Here is a 20406-nt window from a genome sequence, read left to right as displayed (position 1 = left end):
GATTTCTCCTTGTTCAAATTTTGCTCTCCTTTTCTCTTGTGTTTATTTTTTTTTTTTTTTTGCCAGATCTATAATTTTTGGATCGCGAGAAGATCGATTTAGATCTCTCTTACGCAACAATGTGTGAGTATCGTTACACTTGATATATTGATCGTACATATACGTGGATATTTATATACACTCGATCTTTGGAGAGTTGATTGTAGAAGCGAACATGAAAAAATTAGTTGAGACTTTATTATAATCTCTTTAGAAGAAATTGCTTTTTTCTTTTTATTATTATTTTTATTTGGAATAATTTTAATTAAAAAAGAAAAAAAAACTAAACGTATACATATGTGTCTTTGATTAAATAGTTTGAATTACTTTGAATAGTTTGAATTAAATGAAATGAAACGAGATAGAGCTCTATCTTTGTCGTATTTAATTAACGTGATTAATAGCCTATTTATATTTTTGTATATCAATTTTTGTATTCATTTTAGCCTCCAGAATTATTCGATTCTATTCGGCTATTTCGTGTCCATTTTTTATGTTTACCATAAAAGTATGACGATGCACGTAATATTGTGAAAAAAAAAGTAAAGATCGATTAGCATAGTTTCGTTTGACATTTTAAGAACAGGAATAAAATATAAACCAGATTTTATTTTTGTTAATTTTAAAAAGTTAAAAAAAAATTTCATTTTTTCCAAATGATCGAATATATTAGTTATTAAACTGAGTTTTTATTTCAAAATATTTCAAACTTGGAGCATGAAATTACGAAAAACAATGAAGGATGATTTCAAAAACCTGTGAAAATTATTAACTTTGAGTCAAATTTGTAATATAAAATTCTAACACTGCTATACAATAACTAAAAATAGTGAAAGATAATCTACAAATTCTCAATCGATCTTTCATAATTCAGTTTCCAATAGCATTCTTAATTTATATTTTCATCTCTAATTCGTGCATTTACTTTCGTGAAAAAAAAGTGCAATTTCTTCTGATTTCGAGCAACCAGATGACACATCGATAATTCCAGCGATCGGAAATAGATACAGAATCGATAAAGGCGAAATAAACGATGAGAATAACTTTTTATCTTGGTGATTCAAACTTACATGGTAATCGGTTATCCAATAAAGCGGTGACTTCACTTTTGGCACACTGTGTGTACACACAACAGGGACAAGTAAGAGCAGAACAGCTTCCTTTTTATTCGTGACTCGATGGGACGGAGAAAGCACGTGGCGGAGAAACGGGTATGAGTCATTATCCAGAAATACACGTTGCTCGTTCGAGATACCGAATATATTGAATGTCAATCGTTTCTTCTTCGATAAATCGGCCATCATCTATAACCGAGACCGAGATAACTCAATTCTTTACATTTTTTCTTTTCAAGATCTATTTGATTCACGAATTTCCTTCTTAATCACTCGACAAAATGAAAGTCAATACATATACGTTGCCATTTTATTAACAATCGATTTTAGGTATCGAGAAGAAAAGAAAAGTCGATATAGAAAGATATCGATCGAGTCTTATTTGTTAAGTTACGATTGAAGTTTATGTTAATCGAAGCGAGATCACTTCATCTCTGTCATCTTTGCTCGCTTATCCCTATTTCCGTCTCGCTTCTAACACAAACTTCGATTACTCGATATAGCTTGATAAACGAGGCTCGATCGATATTTTTATACACCAACTTTTGTTTTCGCCCGTAGAATCTTCCAAAAATATTTCACATTGTATCAACATTAATATATTTTGGATTAAATAGAAGTGCAGAGGCTCTTCAATCCTCAAATAGTTTTAGAAACATGATCCGAAAATTATTTTCCGCAGCTGAACGAACCTGAAGTATGGTTTACGTCATAGTCAGGGATGGAGTACAAGTGTGAATTGAGTATGATGAAGACCCTCTTTCAGGCTGATTACGATATACAATTTCAAAATCGATTTATCCTTTAAAAGATTGATTAAATGGTAATATTTGAATTTTGACTCAAGATAAATTACTGTAGGCAGAATGGATAAAATTGGAAGTAAGAAATAGGATTAATGATATTAATTTTTTTATTGTTTTTAATTAAGTGTTCTCTTATTTGATGTGGTTGATGAGAATTGATTTCAGTTTCATTATTTTTAAAGAGTGATTTAAAAAAATCTAATCATAATTAAACTGTAATAAATATTTATATTTATAGATCGAATTTTTATGTTTGATTAGTCAAAATCAATAAATTTATTACAAAATGAAGAAAAAAAAATCATTATAAGTTCGAATATGTATATCTTGAAATTTTTTGAATATGAATCTAGAGATATTTATTCTTTTATTGTTTTCAATGAGACGTTTATGTATCTTATTTGATATAATTGATAAGAATTGATGAGAGAATTTTTTCAGTTTTATTATCTTTTATAGTTTTAATAAATCTAATCAAAATGTAATAAATATTTCGATCAAATTTTGATCTTTGACCAGAATCAGAATTATTCAATAAACAGAATGCAGAAATATCAACGAATAAAACTTAGTACTTCTTCTGCTATAATTGTATATATTTTGTATAAATCTTTTTTCATTTAAAAATTCAGAAAGAATTTTCTTTCTATTATAAAAATCCTATATATAAAAAAAAATTTTTGATTATTACTTTGATTATTACAAATCAATTTTACATTCTAACAAAAAATCACATAAAATTGAAAATTTCTGAGTTCTGCTAAGAGGAACGAGATTTCCAAAACATCATTGTACATTTTTCTTATCAAAACGCAACGAAGCTCAAAAATAAACGATTTGAGTCATGCGTGCACTGGCATTCGACTCGAGGATGATCAGATTACGCAATCGATTATAATTATATTTCTGATGTAATTGTGCGTGTTTCAAGAATGAAAAACATTGTCTTTGACGTTGCTATCGGATTTCAGCGAAAGTTCAGCTTCGTTTCTCTTTTCTCTTTCTCTTTTTTCTTCATTTTCTCCAGCTTTCGATGGAATAAAAGCCTGATTTTATATGAAAAGAGTGGCGGAACCGACAGACTTCCGGCAAATGGAATTCAACTTCACCAAGAATATTCTTCATGGACGGTTGGTCGGCTTATTAACCATGTGTTTCAAAAGGGAAAACTAATTTTTTTCGGGTTAACGTGATTCCTAAATTGTGAATATTTAGGACGGAATATTTTCGGCTTTTAGTCACAAATATTTGATATCCAAGATTGTCCTAATTTGGCCAACGGATACTCTGAACTGAAATAAAGGCAAAATTCGATATCAACAGGATATGGATTATCCTCATCATTATTTTACTTTTCTTTTTAGATGTTTGCGGTTTTTTGGTTTTCCTATATGATTTCATTATATCCTGTCTCTCTTAAATTAGAATCTTTGCTAATTGTGTCTTATTTTTATAATATTCTTTCATTATTCTTGTTGCTCTCTTGTAAACCTAAAAAATCGATTATTGTGGTTTTCCATCGCAACCCTTTCTCCGTGCGACTATTTTCGATCAAGCGGAAATGGGTCTCTAGACGGATTGTTTACTCTCGCCGAACAAATACACCTCCCTTTCCGCCAAATCAGGCTATAACCGCTCTTCCATCATTTATCGCGCTGAAAAAAAAATTAAATTGTGAATTGAGCTATAAAGAATGATTTAGATAGTGTTTCGTTAACGCTAGTTTCTTTAATAAGAAAAATTTAGATTATAGTTCCAATAGTATGTTCCAATAATATTTTATTAATTGTATTTATTGTAACGAGAAAAAGATTTTGATTTTTATATTTTGATTAATATATAAAAAAAAATAATGAATATAGAAAAATTTATAATACTTTTTAGAAATGAACTTAAAATTTTTAAAATCAATTAAATAATTATTCAGAAAATTTCAAACTTTTTAATTGATCAATTTCATTTCCACTATGAATAACAATTTAATGATTTAATTTAATGATTTGTTCAAGCACAAATGAACTGCAATCAAATTGCTGTTTATATATATATATATATATATATATATATATATTCTATTTTTATTCTGAATATTTTTAAATTATTTTTATCTATTATTCTTAATATTTTTACCTTTTTTAAACACCTAAGGTTAATGGACGTTCAAAATCACGACTTATAGATAACATCCATAACGTTTCATGTAAATCGTATCAGGATGATCTCTTGGCGTGTAATGTTTTTCTTCTCGATGGCCGATATAGGTAATCACTTTTAACACATCAATGTTTTCAAAGGGTTGAACCAAAAGATTTAACTCTCTTGGAGATACTTAAATTTATTATTAAAGCCTTCAGTGGACAAGGTTTGCCTCTTTCAATTTTTCAAAGAAAACACTTTCTCAAATACCTGTGAAAACAGGAAAAAATGATCTCTATTCCTAATTTGAATTCTCTAGGAATTATCTGCTATTTTTAGATTCTATCGATTGATTTGAAGTGACAAGAATTCTTGATAATTTTGATGAGAAGATCACGTAAGATTGATTATCAATCGATTGAACTAACTAGAATGAGTAATTAACTAAAATAATGTTTCTTGATCCGTGGATGAATATAATTAGTTTCATTTGAATTTATTTATGAAAAATTTATAAAAAAAGTTTGTAGAATAATATAGAAATTTTATGATGAATTTTATTTTATTTATTTCAATATTCTAGCGGATATTGAAAAAAATATTAAAAATTCATCATAGTTATATTTGCAAATAATAAATATTTTATATTCGTCATGGTATAGACTCTGAATATTAATATATTATATTATCATTTAATATTCTATTCATATTCTTATCAGATCTTTGTGTATATACAGACTCTTAAAAATAATACATTGTATCTATTTGATCTTTTTAAAAATGGACTTATACAATGAATTAAATATAAAAAGAAGAAAAGTGACAATTTATTTGATTGTTATAAAAATCGTGTATCAAAAAAGTATTGAGAATTAAAATACCGCCTGGTGTTTGGAGAAAAGCGTGAAAAATGTGTTCATGCATGTCACGTATGTGATTCCTCTACTCTCATCGAAAATTAATGAGCCATCCAACCGAATTCGTTGGTATTTACTCATCGTTGCTTCATCCGATGTCGTTCTTCAATGCCTTCCTCCGATATTAATTCCGATTTAAGATTTAAAAATTATTGTGTCTCCTAAAAGAAAAAAAAAGATATTAACATATTTTTTGAAGGCCATATGAAACTTTCTATTCAACATTATGTCGATTTACGATTATCGCTGTCATATGACTTTATAATTGAAGATATAATTGAAGTATAGTTGAAAAATTATAATTAAAGATATTGAAAATAAAAAAAGAAAGATATGTGTTCCGAAATTAAAATTTCTCGAATAATATTTTGATTATCGATTTCTTTATTGATATCTTATATTGATCAATGATTGAAAATAATAATTATTTTACATTTTAATTAACGTTTCATAAAATTTTTCTGTGATAACTTTTAAAATTTTTAAATATTATAGAACACATTAATAATTTAATATATTTTATACATTTGATCAATATATATAAAAAAAAAAGTATCATTATTTGAACTTGACTTTCGAAATCATATTACCTAACAAAAAAAAGAAAAGGATATTTTGATTCAAACATTACGAAAGTGATCATGTTACATTGTTCATTCTATAGAGAATACAAACAGTTGGAATACATTATCGACAATGAATAACGATCTTGTTGAACGTAACAGTTTCGTAATAGTGAACTTAGGGTTGCAAGAATACTATAAAAGACAAAGGAATCTGGATTCAGAATGCAATGACAGGGAACACGAGCCGTTAAGTGAGCCTCGTAATTTGTCGAACCGTCTCAGGTTACACCCAGAGGGGTGAACACCGGGTGAAAATAGGAGAGGGAGGAAGTCATGGCCGAGATTCAGGGGCGAGGAGAAGGGTGGATAAAGCTGTGGTTAAGCGGCATGTTTAGAAGGCGTGCACACTATCTCCCTTGTTTGCTGTAAAAACAAACCTGTGTAGCACTTTAGAGAGCCTGTTCGATCTCTCTGAATCGAGTTCTGCCTTTGTGTCAGAGCATTGTAACCTCCTCAAAAGATTGTTAATGAAGATAAATGAGCTCTTCAGTAGCCTAAGTAGTTTTATTAGTAACTTTTTGTCATTCAAGATGTAATTATTTTTTTGGATAGACTTTTAAAGATCTTGTTCAATCTTTGAATCCAGTTCTTTTTTGATCTTTTTAATTTTCTTAAAGAGTATTTTAAGTTGTTGATGAGGATAAGTGAGCTCTTGAGTGGTAGTTTAAGTAGCTGTATTAGTGTTTGCCATTAAAAATATGATTATTTTTTTGAGTAGAGATCTCTGTAACAAATTTTTTTTTTGATAATTCTATTTGATGATAATTTACTCAGAGAATCTTTAGACTATTGATGAGGATAAGTGCTCTTGAATGATAATCTAAGTAATTATACTTATATTCTTGTAGATCTTCTTTTAATCTGTCATAATATTGTGACTTCTTCAAAGAATCTTTAGATTGATGAAGTGTAAGTGTATTGTTAGTTAAATAATATACCTGTATTGAAATTATTATTAAAATTATAATTTTTTCGTTTTTGATATTTTCTTCTTCAGTTCTTTAAGATAAATAAAGATATACACCAATGAAGGAATATTAAAATTTTAACTTCGTAATAGCACAGTTTTTTTCAGATCATAGATATTAAATCCATTAATGTATTAAATCTCGTAATACTTCTGTTCCTAAATTATTAAAAAGTAATTATTTTTTTTAAGATATCATTATATTATATGATATTGTTATTAGAATAAAAATCATTAATTTCTACACATATTAAAACATCTTCTATAATAATTATCTAAAATAATCAAATAATATCAACTTCTTCCTATCGAAAAAACTTCAGCTAAACCTAACCTAAAGAGAATATCATTTTATCGGCATTTTGTGAAATTAATTCACGATTATCTCCAATTTTACGTTGATCTTCACGTTGAATGAAAAGAGTCAATGAAAGAAGTAAGTTCGTTTGAAATTCTGTATCGACAGTGTATCTATTATTTTTTTTTTTTCTTTTTTTTTTCTTCATTCTCTTTAATTCTTTCACGATAGTATAGTTCAGTTTTTCGAACGTTTTCGACGCGTGAGTGATCGTAGCCCGAGGGTTGGAACGTTTCTGTCGGAAAGTCGAAATGTGTGATTTCCGCAATTTCACCCTTCCAAGAGGATTGCCCGTAGCATTCGTCTTTTTCACGTTCTAGGAGATATAAAAGTTCGTATAAGATGATCTCTAGTTTCTTTTTTTCGATCTTATCGCGTCCCCTTGTTCGGTTTATGGCATGAGAATCAACACGTGACACAAGTTGATTCAATCGCAAACGAGAAATTTGAGGTTAGGATTCTTTTACTCTCAATAATAGAATTATATATAGAATAATAGAATTTTTTTTGAAGAGAAAGATTAAGAAGATGTCCCAAAAATAGGATTTAACTAAATTATTATACAAAATATGAAAAAAATCTTGAAAATTCGATTCTAAAAATCAAAATATAACATAACAGTGTAACAATTGATTAAAACTTGCATTTTATCTTGCTAATACAGATTTTTGTCAACTCAATGGAAATTTTCATATTTTTAAAGATTGAAGAACTAGAGTTGATCAAAAGTGTTAATATTTGTATAATGTATAATATACAGTGACTTAGAGAATCTAACCTAAATGCGTGATAATATTCTTAAAAATGCAAATTTATATAAATTTCTAAATATCACAATGTATCATTCCGTAGCTCTCATAACTTATAACTCATGTAAGAAATTGAAATTCAATTCAAATATTATTCAAAGGCTAATTATGTTATAAATATTACTAACCTCAACACCTGACACTATGTATCTTCCTTCAAGAGATCATAATTCTGTTTCTTTCGCAACAAACACATGTACAGAGTAGCTATCCAAAGTTACTGTCTGCCAAAAATCTGCACGAGGTCTTTTCTCGAGCTTGAAAGGCAGTTAAAATGCAAAGGCTTGGTCGAATGAGACTAGCGCCACCTATGCAGCCTCAGGTTCGCTGCTGTTTAGTATTCTACGTGCTGACAGCCCTCTTTTCCACGCCTAACCGTCCACGGCCATCCTCCCACGGTAACCTGCTTCGACATGGCATGTTCTTCACATTAATATAGAGCGGCTTAAGACAAAAGACGATCGACCTCGTAGCCCTTCTCCCTTCGAGAAAAGGTGTACTTGACTGCAGCGCCATCTAGCTCGCTAGCGCGTATATTTTCGTTAAGTTGAAGCCCCTGAAAGTCCCTTAAATTGGAGGATTTCTTACTCCTCCATACGTGTTGAATCTTGACCTTTGAGAGAAAAGAAGAAAGAGCGATTGGAAGGAACATAGTGATCCTGACGATCAAAGAGGATTTTTCTATATGATGTGTAGTATGTACCTTTTATGTTAGTCTTGAAACGAAGTGTAAACGAATGTATCAAGTGAATAGATATAGATGAAAAGATAAATAAATATAAATGAAAGTGCTTCGAAGTTTGAATTTGGCATTAAATTTTAATTCAAAAGATCCAGAAATTTAAATATCTAAGAATTTAAAGATTAAAAGGATTTGTAAAAAAAATCTGAAATTCAAAAATATTTTAAAAGTGAATAAAATTTAATTTAAAATCCAATGGTCCAAAAGTAACCAAAAGATCTAGAATTTCAAGATTCAACTTCTGAATCCATATTCGAAATAACAAAATTATATCATTTGACTAAGGCTTGCTTAAAAGAATGAATTTATAATTACCAAATATTCTCCAACATCGTTTAACCTCACAATTAAGCTCATGTTAAAATTATCGTTTGATTATTTTTCCAATATCTATTATTTTTCATCTTCGATATATATATTTAGAAAAGAAGTAATCAAAATCAAAAAATCTATATTACTATTTCTATTTCAAAATCAGAAATTTCGAGTGGTGAATCGAATCAGAGGCAGTGTTCTCGTGTTATGCAATCAACACGTGCGTGCAAACTGCACGGCATTGGTTTAACGATATGCAGACGCGCTCACTTATTTTTTTCGGGACCAGTTCTCCGGTGAGTCATCGGTCTGGACTCATTTTTGCACCAGGTTTAACGACCTCGTTTATCTGTATCTCTCTCTTCTGTCTTTCATGTATCTTGTTGATCGACCTGTTTTTGCAATATTTTTCTTTTTTCTCGAAATCTTGAAATTTGGATGTTTTTCGAAATTCGTCTGATAATTTCGTTTAATTTATAATTAATCTTTGTATATTGTATATATTCGAATAATATGTAAATGATTGAGAATATTTTAATATGAAATTAGAATTTTTTTTTTTCAATAAAACAAATTTCAAATAAAACAAATATTCAAAAAAAATAAGATAATAATATTCATAATCGTTATTACTATCAAGAATAATGTTTGTCTATTGCTATTTAATACAAGAATTTAATATTATTAAATTATAAAATACGTAAACGTTCATAATTGATCAGCTGATTAGAAGATAATAGAAAAGTGCAAGAAAATTGATCAAGGATATTGACAAGTTGATCGAAGCGGTTCGATATTCGCCATAGTGGAAGTTTCGAGGATGAATTTCCCGTTGGCCACTTAAACTGCGCCGACACGTATTTCCCATGCATTTTAAGGATTTCGGACAGCGTGAGGGGCCTGTGTTTTGTCGAAGTATGAGCACGTAGTTGTCGTGAAAGGATCATAGAGTGGACTTAGCTCGGGAATCCCGTGTAAAACTTGGCTGGAATAACAAAGTTTTGTCTCTTACCTTCTCCATTTTCTTTGCTCTCATGGAAACGAGTCTTAATCGACCTAACTTCATTTTCTTCGATTTTTTGACTAAATTTTTGAAAATAGATGGTACTTACATATTTCTCTTTTCCTTTCTTTCTTCTTTAGATTAAATAGTTTAACAAAAGAAATCAGTCCTAATTAGATGATTAAATTTATTTAATTGGAATTATCGTAGGAATTCAAGTACGTCGTAAAATCTTGGGTGATCTCTTCATTCATACAATAATTTTAAATATTCTGTCCAAATAACTCTTCTTTCTCACGTATAAATTTTTAATATCATTCCTAATATGGTAACAAGTTATTTTCACAAATCTTGACAAAGCTTGACCAGATTTTTTTTCCACTTTTATCATTTACATATATTGATATTCATTGATTCAAAAAGAGAGAATGGAATAGGGCGCCAAATGACTCAATATAACCTCAACTGACAAAGTTTCTTTAACATCAGTATTGTTTTTAATATGGCCACGAATTATCTTCACAAGTCTTGACAAAATTCCATTCATCTTTTTCATTCTTACTATTTACATTTGTAAAGTGAATCGAATATTTATTTCGATTGATATTTTAAAAAGAGAAAAAGAAAAAAGCCAAATAACACAAGTGAAATTTATCTTTAATATCAGTATCTCTAACAGTAAAATTTTTAATATGATTACGAGTTATCTTCACAAATTTTGATAAAATTCAACCATTCTATTTTTTCATTCTTATAAATTACATGTATAAAATGAGCCGATATTTATATCTGTTCATATTTAAAAAAAAAAAAGAAAGAGAGCCAAATGATATAACCTCAAAACAAAATTTCATGACAAATTTAAACGAAAGAATATAATTGTTTATTTAAAGTTTTTCAAGCAGAATGTTGAAGAAGCTGCATGAAAAAATTGTTTCAGTTACCACAAGTAAGTCTTTTAATTTTCTTTGTGTAAATTTTTTTTGCCATTGATATTACAACGAGATAACAGGGAACAGTAAATCTTAATTGTTAAACATATGATTTCGCATTATCATTGATCATGAACAAATATTTCCCGATATCTTCTTATCTAAATTTCCACGATCTAGTAATCTCATAAATTCCATTAAATAAATTTCGTCAGCCTTGTAAGAAAAGTTAATACGTAACGAAAAAATGTTCATTTTCTTTAAGACAAGTCTTACGTGTTCCAGATATGTGATTGGCAAAAGGCAGATAATATATCTCGCAGCTTATCTATCTCTAATAATACTAATAATATATCTTTACGATTCGGTTTTATCAATTCTATGGAATCGATCGAAACGATCCATGTTTCATTACATATTACCAGCTATTCATCAATCATTTACAAAAATAAACCGTTCTTTCACCAGAAAATTGCAAATCGTTGAAGCTTAAAACTAATTTTAACTAGAGAATTAATGAGTCGACATTCGTGTCATTATCCTCTATGAAATTTTTTGTTCTCAGTTACGTAACGTTACGTCGATCCCCCTACCCACGCGTGTACCATTTTGTACGCGGAAGTGAAATCCTTAACCTAGGTAATTTTGCTTAAATGAACCTCAAAGTTTCATTTCCTCTCGTATGTTAAAAAATAAATGTATCATAAACGGTTTCGCCGTTTATGAATAATATTCCTTTTTATTTTTCCTTATTATTTCGTATCATCATTTTAGCACTAAATGAAAGCATTGGAAATCGATTAGAAATCAGTTTGATATCGTTTATAAGCAGGAAGTGGCGTATGCGCTTCCGGTCACGTGGTCAAACATCATCTCGTTCGCAAGGAAACGCGACACCCGAGATATTAATCGCGATTAGCAAGATCCGCCAGATGGCTGGTTTTTGCTGGATCATGCTTTTCAACACTGATTGGGCGCCACAAAACGGATGCCACGTGTTGTCGCGCCACGATGTTAAGAGAATGGCAGTGAGGTTAGTACGAGTTATATTGAGTATTTGTTGAGTATTTGTTAATGGAATCGATAAAATGTGAGATAATTAAAAAAAAAAGCTGTATTATTTTTGAAATGAATTGAAGAAATTGTTTAAGGAATGAATTTTAATTTTTGAAAATTATTGCCTGAAAAATTACGAATGTTTAAATATAATCTTATATGATTTAGATTTTTTTTATGTATAAAGAAATTAGAATTTGGATTAATAAAATTAGAATAACTTTCAAAAACTTTAAAGGTAGATATGAAATTGTTTTATTTTCAATCAATTTTTCGATTCATAACGTGAGTTGTCTTGATAATTGTCTCCAGATGTTTCTCTAACTTTTATTTTCTCGCAAGTGTTCGTTTTTATCCTAAATATAAATTCCAAGTCATCATGTTCTAAACATGGAAACAGCAAGGGATTGTATGATTCTCTATAGTAATTCTGGTGAATCTAGTAGATAGGATTTTTATTTGTCATTAATATATCATAATGGATTCTTGAAGTTTGTAATTAAATGATATTTCAATATTTTATTCTTACATTTTCCAATATTTTTTAAATTATAAATTCAATAATCAAATATCCCATAAAACTGAAATATAAAAAGATATAAAAAATAAAGGATACTTTAAAAAAAAAATTAAATGAAATATTTACAAATTTTTTTCAATAAAAATAAAAAATTATTTTGGAAAAATGGAAGATCGAACAAAGAATATTCAAAAAAATCTAGCTTTTTTAAATAAAGTATCCAAAGAAAGAAATTCTGATACATTCGAAGGTATTCAATATAGCTCAAAACATGAAACCTTTTCAAATGCAAAAGTATCAAAGAAAAGAGATCTTACGTACATTGGAAGATTAACATTTGATTCGTCACGTATAGATTCGTGGGAAACATTGGGTTTGTTATTCGCCTCGTAGTCGTAATATCGACACGGGTGCCGAGTTGCATAAGCTCGTCAGTCGTTTTCTCGCGTAACGATACTTTATCTCGACCAACCAATGTTCTCTCTTTCTTTTTTCTCGCTCTATATGTGTATACGTGTATCGTGTTGTTCCTTGAGGAGAAGAGACGTCGTTGACCCACGATGTCGAATCCTGGCCGAATCACGGCCGGTCGAATGGGCGGCCAATCCTGAATTTATATCGCGTGTTTAGGTGAGAATTGGTTCTTTATGAGTCGCACGTGAGCACACTACGCGATACATCGAGATATAGTCGATATTCGAGATATAGTCGATATTCGAGATATAGTCGATATTCGAGATATACTCGATATTCGAGATATACTCTATATTCGAGATATACTCGATAGATTTGACTTGTACGTTGACTGCACCAAATGTTCTCGTTTGTAACGTCTGTTTTCTTTAAAATATCGTTGTTTATTCATAATGTTGTTTTCTTTTCAATCTTTTAATATTTAAAGAACTGGAAAGGTACTTTGACATGAGACATTTTGCGTAAGATATCTTATAAATATTTATAAAGATATTCATGATGTGTAATTCATATATATTGGATGTTCAGAAAAAAGATAATTCTAAAAATGATGCTAAAAAATGTTCGATTGAGATTTGTTCATTAAATTATATATAGTTTAATTTTGATAGAAATAGAGTTTTGTTTCTTTTTTAAATAAATTTTAATTAATTTTTGTTTACCAATTTTTTAATTTTCTATCTATTTTCGTCAGGACATTCTTATATTACTAATGTACTTTGTTTTTCAAATAAATCTAATAATTTATAATCACCTCTAAAGATTAAAGAATGATGTTTGTCACATTAATTAAAAAATTATTGGAGCCCATCTCTATGGATGCTTGCTGAAGTTAAGAAGAATGATATTATATGTAAGTTCCTTTTTTCGCAGAATGACGACCTAGTATTTGATCAAGATGGCAAGCAATCTTTAGACGAGATACCTTTGATCGAGACACGCCAACAAGACTCCATACTTCACAGGTTAAGAAGAGGATTTTTAGATTTTTTCAATCCAACAACATCTACTTCTACTGAAAGTAAATAATTTGTTCTATCCCTTAACAATAAATTTTAGTATTATCGTTGAAATCGCTGTATTTTAACAGAACCTGGAAAAAACAACGCGGACAATGAATTGGATAACGATCCTCTCGTTGAATCCAATGATGACGAATATTTGGAAAAATCAGCCCACGATACTGCAGATGAATTCGAAGTCGAAGCTGATGAGGTCAGTTTTCATTAATCTAATTTAACCTAATCTAAATTTTCAATTCCAATAACAAATAAATACTAATATTTAACAAATATCATTGATGTTAGGACAATGAAGTTGGAAATGCAGCTGAAGGTCGAAGAGAATCAGCAAATTTTGGAAACACCGACGACGAAGATCTTGCTGGATCTGGAGAAATGGAGGGCAGTGCTGATGATACGCGGTTGCACAATATTGTACCAATCAGAGAAGAGAGAAGTAAACAATTAGTATTTCATTGTCATTTATCTAATTGGAATTTTTATTAACTTCTGGCTATGATTTTGCAGAATATTATAGAATAACCTTGATAGTTGGAGAACCGTTCAGAAGAGAGTATGTGGATAGGAATAGCAGAGAGTACAAGGAGCTAAGTGGCAACCTAACTCAACCTTTGGAAGAGTTGTTGAATCGTTATATTCCTAATGAAAATCATCATGCCAACGTTATTAAAATTTCGTGAGTACAATATAATTATACATTTAGAAGATAATATTCCGAAAAAAAGTACCAGTCTACTTTTTTGAAAACGAAGAATATATCTTGATATGCTGAATCGAAATGATTCAACATAGCAGGTATTTATGGAACGATAACGATTTCTCTTTATTGTTCAGGCCAACGTCCGACAGCTTCACGTCACAAGTTACCCTAGACATCGGTTCGACGTTCACGGATGAGATGGAAGTGCGAAACGTCATAGAGCAACAGCTGCACTTGCATTCGTTGGGCAACGTCCAAGTTCGACCAGAAGAATTCTCGTTTAGAGTATTCCAAGGCAAGTTGAAATTATTCGAGTGACGTGGAAATGATCGATTCCTCCTCGAAGACTTCGAATTCTCTTCTATCATCTGTAAATCGATTATCTGGAACGGAAGAATCTTCTTAAAATAAGATGGATGATTATTTGGAAGTACATGAATTTGGAAGAATCGATCAGCCCTTTTTTCATACTCTTGATCTGCATGTAAAGTACTACTTCTCGCTTTGATAATGTTTACGATTAGATTTTATTTTTCTCCATTATGTTCAAATTTTCGTTTATCTTTTCTTTTTTGATATTTTTTTGTTGCATTATTTTATCCATTCGGTGATTCTATATATACACCCATACACGATACACACACAATTAGTTGGAGAAGAGATAGAGGAACCGGAATGCGACCAATCGACCGAGATAAGGTGTAAAGATGGTACATGCGTGCTGGTCGAATGGCGATGCGATGGGATTCCTAACTGTAAGGATGGTTCTGACGAAGAAGGTTGTCCTGAAACAACGACACGTAAGTAGTAGTAGATCAAAATTCAAAATCAAATCATCTGACATCTGTAAATATGTATACAATTGTATATTTCTAATAGTGTACAATATTACATCATATTGATCACTTGTATTATTATATATTCATTTGTAATTAATTTTATTGCATGTTTTTTTTCTTTTTTTTTTTTTATCAATCTTTTATCAAAAGGATAGAATGATTACGTATTTTAATTTTACAATTTTAATTTTGCAATTTTAATTTTACAATTACATAAACTCCATTATTGTCATGATATTTTTTTCATATATATTTATTTTCTCTCTTTATGTTTATAATTTATATTCATCCTGCTAATCTTCGCTTCGATATTACGCTACTTCCGACTGTCCTAATCATCGAAACAATAGATGTCAGCGAGAATATCACAGAATTTTATGAAGAAATAACTAAGGAAATTAAAAAGGAGGAAGATATTGAAGGAGTAAAATTAAGCAAATGTCGCGCCGATGACACTGTTCGTTGCAGCGATGAAAGTCGTTACATATGCTCTGTACAGAAATGTGACGGCGTCAAGGACTGCGATGATGGCGATGATGAAGTTGGTTGTCCCCATCCAGGTATAGGTTGTCTAATGCTTACAATTACATAATGCTTGCTCACAATTACATTTTTGTACATAGAATTGTATATAAAATTGAACTTTTATTATACGTTAAATCTTTTTTTTTTCTTCATATTTTTTATTTTCAAAAAAAGTTAATAATTTTGATGATTAGAAAGTTACGAATTGATTGATTTTATAGGATGCAGTCCTGGAGAATTTGCCTGTGACGTATCTAGGTGTATACTCGCATCGCATCGATGTAATTTCATAAAAGAATGTGATGATGGGAGTGACGAACATGACTGCAGCTATCCTGGTAAGTTATTTTTTTCTATTATTAACAACTTTATTTTTCGTATGTAAAAGTCGTGACAAACATTTCCCAACTTACAACAGTCGATTGTTATTTCAAATTTAAAAAAAAAACAAAATCGATTGTTAAATTGCATTGTTAAAACACGTTACTTATCATTTAGGGAAAATATAGGTATCTACTTTTCGTTTTTACCGACCGTGTATCTTACCTTCGAAGACTTAATTATCGACTGATCTGCTCTATCGATAAATAATTTAACTCGTTTCGTCCGTGGACTGTAAAACTGTTTTATCGATGTATTAAATCGAGATTTCTACCACGTATCAGATTTATTTTGGATATCTTTGTTTTTATTTGATCAGTAACTAATTATGAGTAATATCGCTGATCGTCAAAAAATCGGAGACATGAAACAACGCGAAAGACAAGCCAGAACGTCGATTTTTCCCACGAAAAAAGGGTCAGGTGGAAGTCTACCAGAATATACCTACTGAATATTCAAAACTCGAGGGCTTTTCCCCTTCCGCTCTGTTTTACCGCGTTTTTTTCGCCGTTGAGAGGCGGATGATTATGTCAACGGTCACGGAAGTCGGTCACGTGATGCTGGAACGCGAATTTTTTGTAAGCATGGCGTGTCACCAAGTCTGTTATAAAAATTAGTGATTCTAGATTGAATCATAAAGTTGCCGATCATTTTTACCATAGGCTATTTTTTATCACGAAGTTATGAAAATATTTTCGTATATATATAAAATGGATCATTCTATTATCTATTTATTTGTGTAATTAAATTTTCATCTAAATAATATTCATTTGATAAGTGAGAAAAAAAAATTAAGGGAATAAAGATAAGAGAAATAGAAAAGAAATAGATAAAAGAAATAGAAAAAAAAAAAGAATTAGAAGAAGCAACAGTTTACAACTGTTGTCCTCAAACTAATTCTCTATTTATATTATTCTAACACATTTCAGATTAAATCAAAGTATAAACCTCTAGTATCAATTGCCATTTACAAATGGGCAAGTCGAGAAAGGCTGAATCTTGTCAAGTTTCTCGATCAGAATTACTCTCGGCTAATAGAGTGTACGTCATCTATGCGAGGTCTAGAAACGCAACAAAGGATATTAAATTCATCGTTTGAAAGAGACCAGAAAGTAGGCCAGATCACGAACAATAAGCCTAAGGTTAAATCCTCGAAAGTTTGATTGTAGACGAAACATGGTCCGATCTGATTGTACATCTTCGGCTTGACATTCTTCCTGGTTGTAGAACGAAAAAAGAGACAGGGATAAAGCAACATTTCTTATAAATATCTATAGACACGCAGCCCAGCGCTTTTACTGCTTCCAGTAATCGCGATGTGCATGCTTAATCAATATTCAAGTATTCAACCGTTGTGAAACCATCGACCTTATCCTCTCATTACTAGCGATGGGTATTCGACCTCTCCATATCGTGATCTTTTCAGAATATCGTCTCGTATCTTCGAAGTACATTCGAATTCATGTTAGTGGTTTTTCGAAATTTTAATTTTTGGATTTATACTTTGAATCTTTTTTTTTATAATAAATTTAATATTAGTTTTATAGTTAGTATAAACTTAAATTTTCAAAGTTGGTAAATACTCTAGTTACTTTCCTTAAATTTTAACTTGGCTTTTCAAAGCTTGGTAATCTTAACATAGGTTTTTGGTACTCTAAAAGTAATCCTTCATGAATCTTAATTCAAGTTTCCAAAGCTTGGTACTCTAGTAACCTTCCTTGAAATCTCACTTTTAAAGCTCTATACTCTAATAACCATCCCTTAAGTTTGAACTTAGTTAAGTTTTAAATCCTGGCACCCCAAGTAACTCTCCTTAAAATAAGTTTTTCAAACTTTAATACTCTAAATACCCCTAAAAACTTCCTTAAATAGTCATTCGTTCTCGAATAATCTTTCAAAGCTTGTTACTCTCTCCAATCTCTTTGTATCTCAACCTTTCAAAATTTCTTACTTCTACAATCCTCCATAGATCTTAAGTTAACTTAAGTCTCCAAAGAAGCTTGGTAACTCTATTCTATATCTACCATTAAACCCCACTTACAACAAACATTTTTGCAAAATACAACACTCGACTTCTATGAATATCAAACCGATTTCTTTCTTGATCATCGCGTTCCTTTCATCCTCCTTGAGGCCATCGCTATCGATGACCCTCCACCTCTCATCTCTCACTCACTCACCATCACCACCACCACCACCACCTATCCTCCACAGTGGATAGGAATGCGCATAACCACTTTCGTGCTCCCCCCTGGCTGCTTCCGCGATATGCCAACTCGGACGGGGACAATTATGAGCGTTGGTGGGCTTGGGATGAACCCAGCGTTGGTTGGAAGGCGGAAAACGAGGCTTCGGTGTAGCGGAACGTGGAGGGGGGGAAAGGCTTACGTTAGGCTGGTAGGTGGAACGACGGCACGCTAGGCACCGCCACGACAAACGTCAACCCCTGCTGTCCCAGGACATTATTCAGCTGCGTCCTCTCCACCTGGTCGTGTATATATATATATACATATATACTGTGTGTGTAAAAAAGACGTAGCTCATCTATGCGGCAACCGGTGCTGCATCATCATGCCGGGATGAATTTGTAAGCGGTTGTTGCCTTTACTTTTTCCCCCTTAATCGATAATGAGCGCTGGTGGCGGCGGCGGTTGAAAATGGTGGCGGTTCTGGGATATTTATTAGGGTTACGAAAAGGATGTCACCTGGTGACACCGAGTTACAACCTCGTCGTCGATATTTTGCCCTTTGTTATATATACCGGGGAGGGGTGAGGAGGGTGTTGAGCTTTAGTTTGCCACCGAGTTTCATTGATTCGAGTTTGAAGTTTGATTACCGTATACCGGGAAATTCTGTAATTTAATATCCTTTTTTTTAAAATTTTCTATTGGATAGATGAAGTGTAGAGATAGGTAATAGTCTCTTTCTCTCTCTCTTATTTTTCGAGGTTTATATGTTATCGAGAATGACGCCATATATTCGTCGTGTTTAATGGATTAGATCGAATTTAGAAATCGGAATGTAATTTCGTCGAATCAAGATTTTGTAAATGTCTTCTTTCTTGAAAATATTTTTCTTTTCTTTTTTTTTTTTAATTTATTAAGAATTAAGAAGGATCTGAGAAGAATCAAATAAATTCTTTTTAAAACATCAATTTTTTTGACCATTTCTTATTACACGTAATTATCATACGTAATAATATTCTTTTAAAATCATAATTTCGAAGATAATTTCCAGATAAAACTCAACCACCCTATAGAGTACTGCCGTTGTTTGTAGACCATATCTGCAGGATTATCCACTCGATAGTTAGATAATGACCGTGTGTAATATACCGATACTTAGCAGGAACATAATACATCAACGTCAACTCAACATCAAAAGGTGATCGTAAAACTGAACGCAATTCGATGTTTTACGAATTTCAAATCCAACAATTTCTCCAATATTATACATACATTATAGATCGATAAATTATTCTTAATCGTGAAACAACGCCTAATAAATGAAAAATTCTCAGATCTCCATTAATTTTTCTTTTCGTTGAGCACGAGAGAGAAAAACAAATTAAAAATTAATTCTTCCATTTTTATGCTTGAAACCAAATTTTATCTCCCGTGAATGGAGAAATTTTTATGCTCAATTTTTCGCTTCCTCCAATGCTCTCTATTTTTTATCATCAATGAAAATATTTTAAAATTGTTGCGACGACATTATATTGCGAACGAATTCCAAAGAAATTACCGAACAGTTTACACCAAAACGTTGATTTATATCCAGTTCGGGATGATTCGATCACCTGTTATGGTTGGAACAGCGCCAGAATCGATTTATCAGATTTCTTCAAGGTTGCTCCAACAAAGTTGACCGTTATAATTACGAGCGGATCGATGGACGATTGCTCAACCTTCGATATTTTCCACGTCATACAGCAACAGTCCCCGATTCGAGATCGTTTTTTCGAACACCCTGTGCAAATGTTGTTGCCTCGAATCGTTCGCCAAGATAAATATAACCACGTACCGATTAATCCTCGCGATCAGATGGCGTGAGTCATTTTTGACCCCAGCACACTTAGCAGCGGCAATAACGACAACGTTAATTAGATAAACGAAAATGATACA

General features: G+C 31.1%; 1 protein-coding gene, 1 long non-coding RNA gene and 1 pseudogene across 3 annotated transcripts in view; 1 reads left to right on the top strand and 2 right to left on the bottom strand.

Moving 5' to 3' along the window:
- LOC102672430 (basement membrane-specific heparan sulfate proteoglycan core protein-like) overlaps positions 1–20406 on the top strand; it is a 162749-nt gene that overhangs the window by 43814 nt on the left and 98529 nt on the right. Inside the window, exons 2-9 of the mRNA XM_031508247.1 lie at positions 13689–13838; positions 13902–14030; positions 14123–14273; positions 14345–14513; positions 14672–14832; positions 15188–15337; positions 15727–15936; positions 16123–16239. Of these exons, the coding sequence (XP_031364107.1) occupies positions 13689–13838; positions 13902–14030; positions 14123–14273; positions 14345–14513; positions 14672–14832; positions 15188–15337; positions 15727–15936; positions 16123–16239 (1237 nt within the window). The remainder of the gene's footprint in view (positions 1–13688; positions 13839–13901; positions 14031–14122; positions 14274–14344; positions 14514–14671; positions 14833–15187; positions 15338–15726; positions 15937–16122; positions 16240–20406) is intronic.
- LOC116184980 lies at positions 55–1916 on the bottom strand (annotated as a pseudogene).
- Positions 2689–8480, bottom strand: LOC102672181. Of its 2 annotated transcripts, none has more exons than XR_420564.2 (4): positions 7902–8480; positions 4978–5174; positions 4091–4366; positions 2689–3615 (listed from the first exon to the last, which is right to left on the bottom strand). It is a non-coding gene; the product is annotated as an uncharacterized LOC102672181 (long non-coding RNA). The 2 variants fall into 2 exon arrangements; XR_004149668.1 differs by lacking the exon at positions 7902–8480 and adding an exon at positions 6017–6636 and having other exon boundaries at positions 4978–5603.

This window comes from Apis dorsata, unplaced genomic scaffold (assembly GCF_000469605.1).
Source record: "Apis dorsata unplaced genomic scaffold, Apis dorsata 1.3 scaffold_5, whole genome shotgun sequence".
In the NCBI taxonomy this organism is placed as follows: domain Eukaryota; kingdom Metazoa; phylum Arthropoda; class Insecta; order Hymenoptera; family Apidae; genus Apis; species Apis dorsata.
The sequence above is the reverse complement of the archived record's forward strand: the minus strand, read 5'-3'. Positions and strand labels throughout refer to the sequence as shown.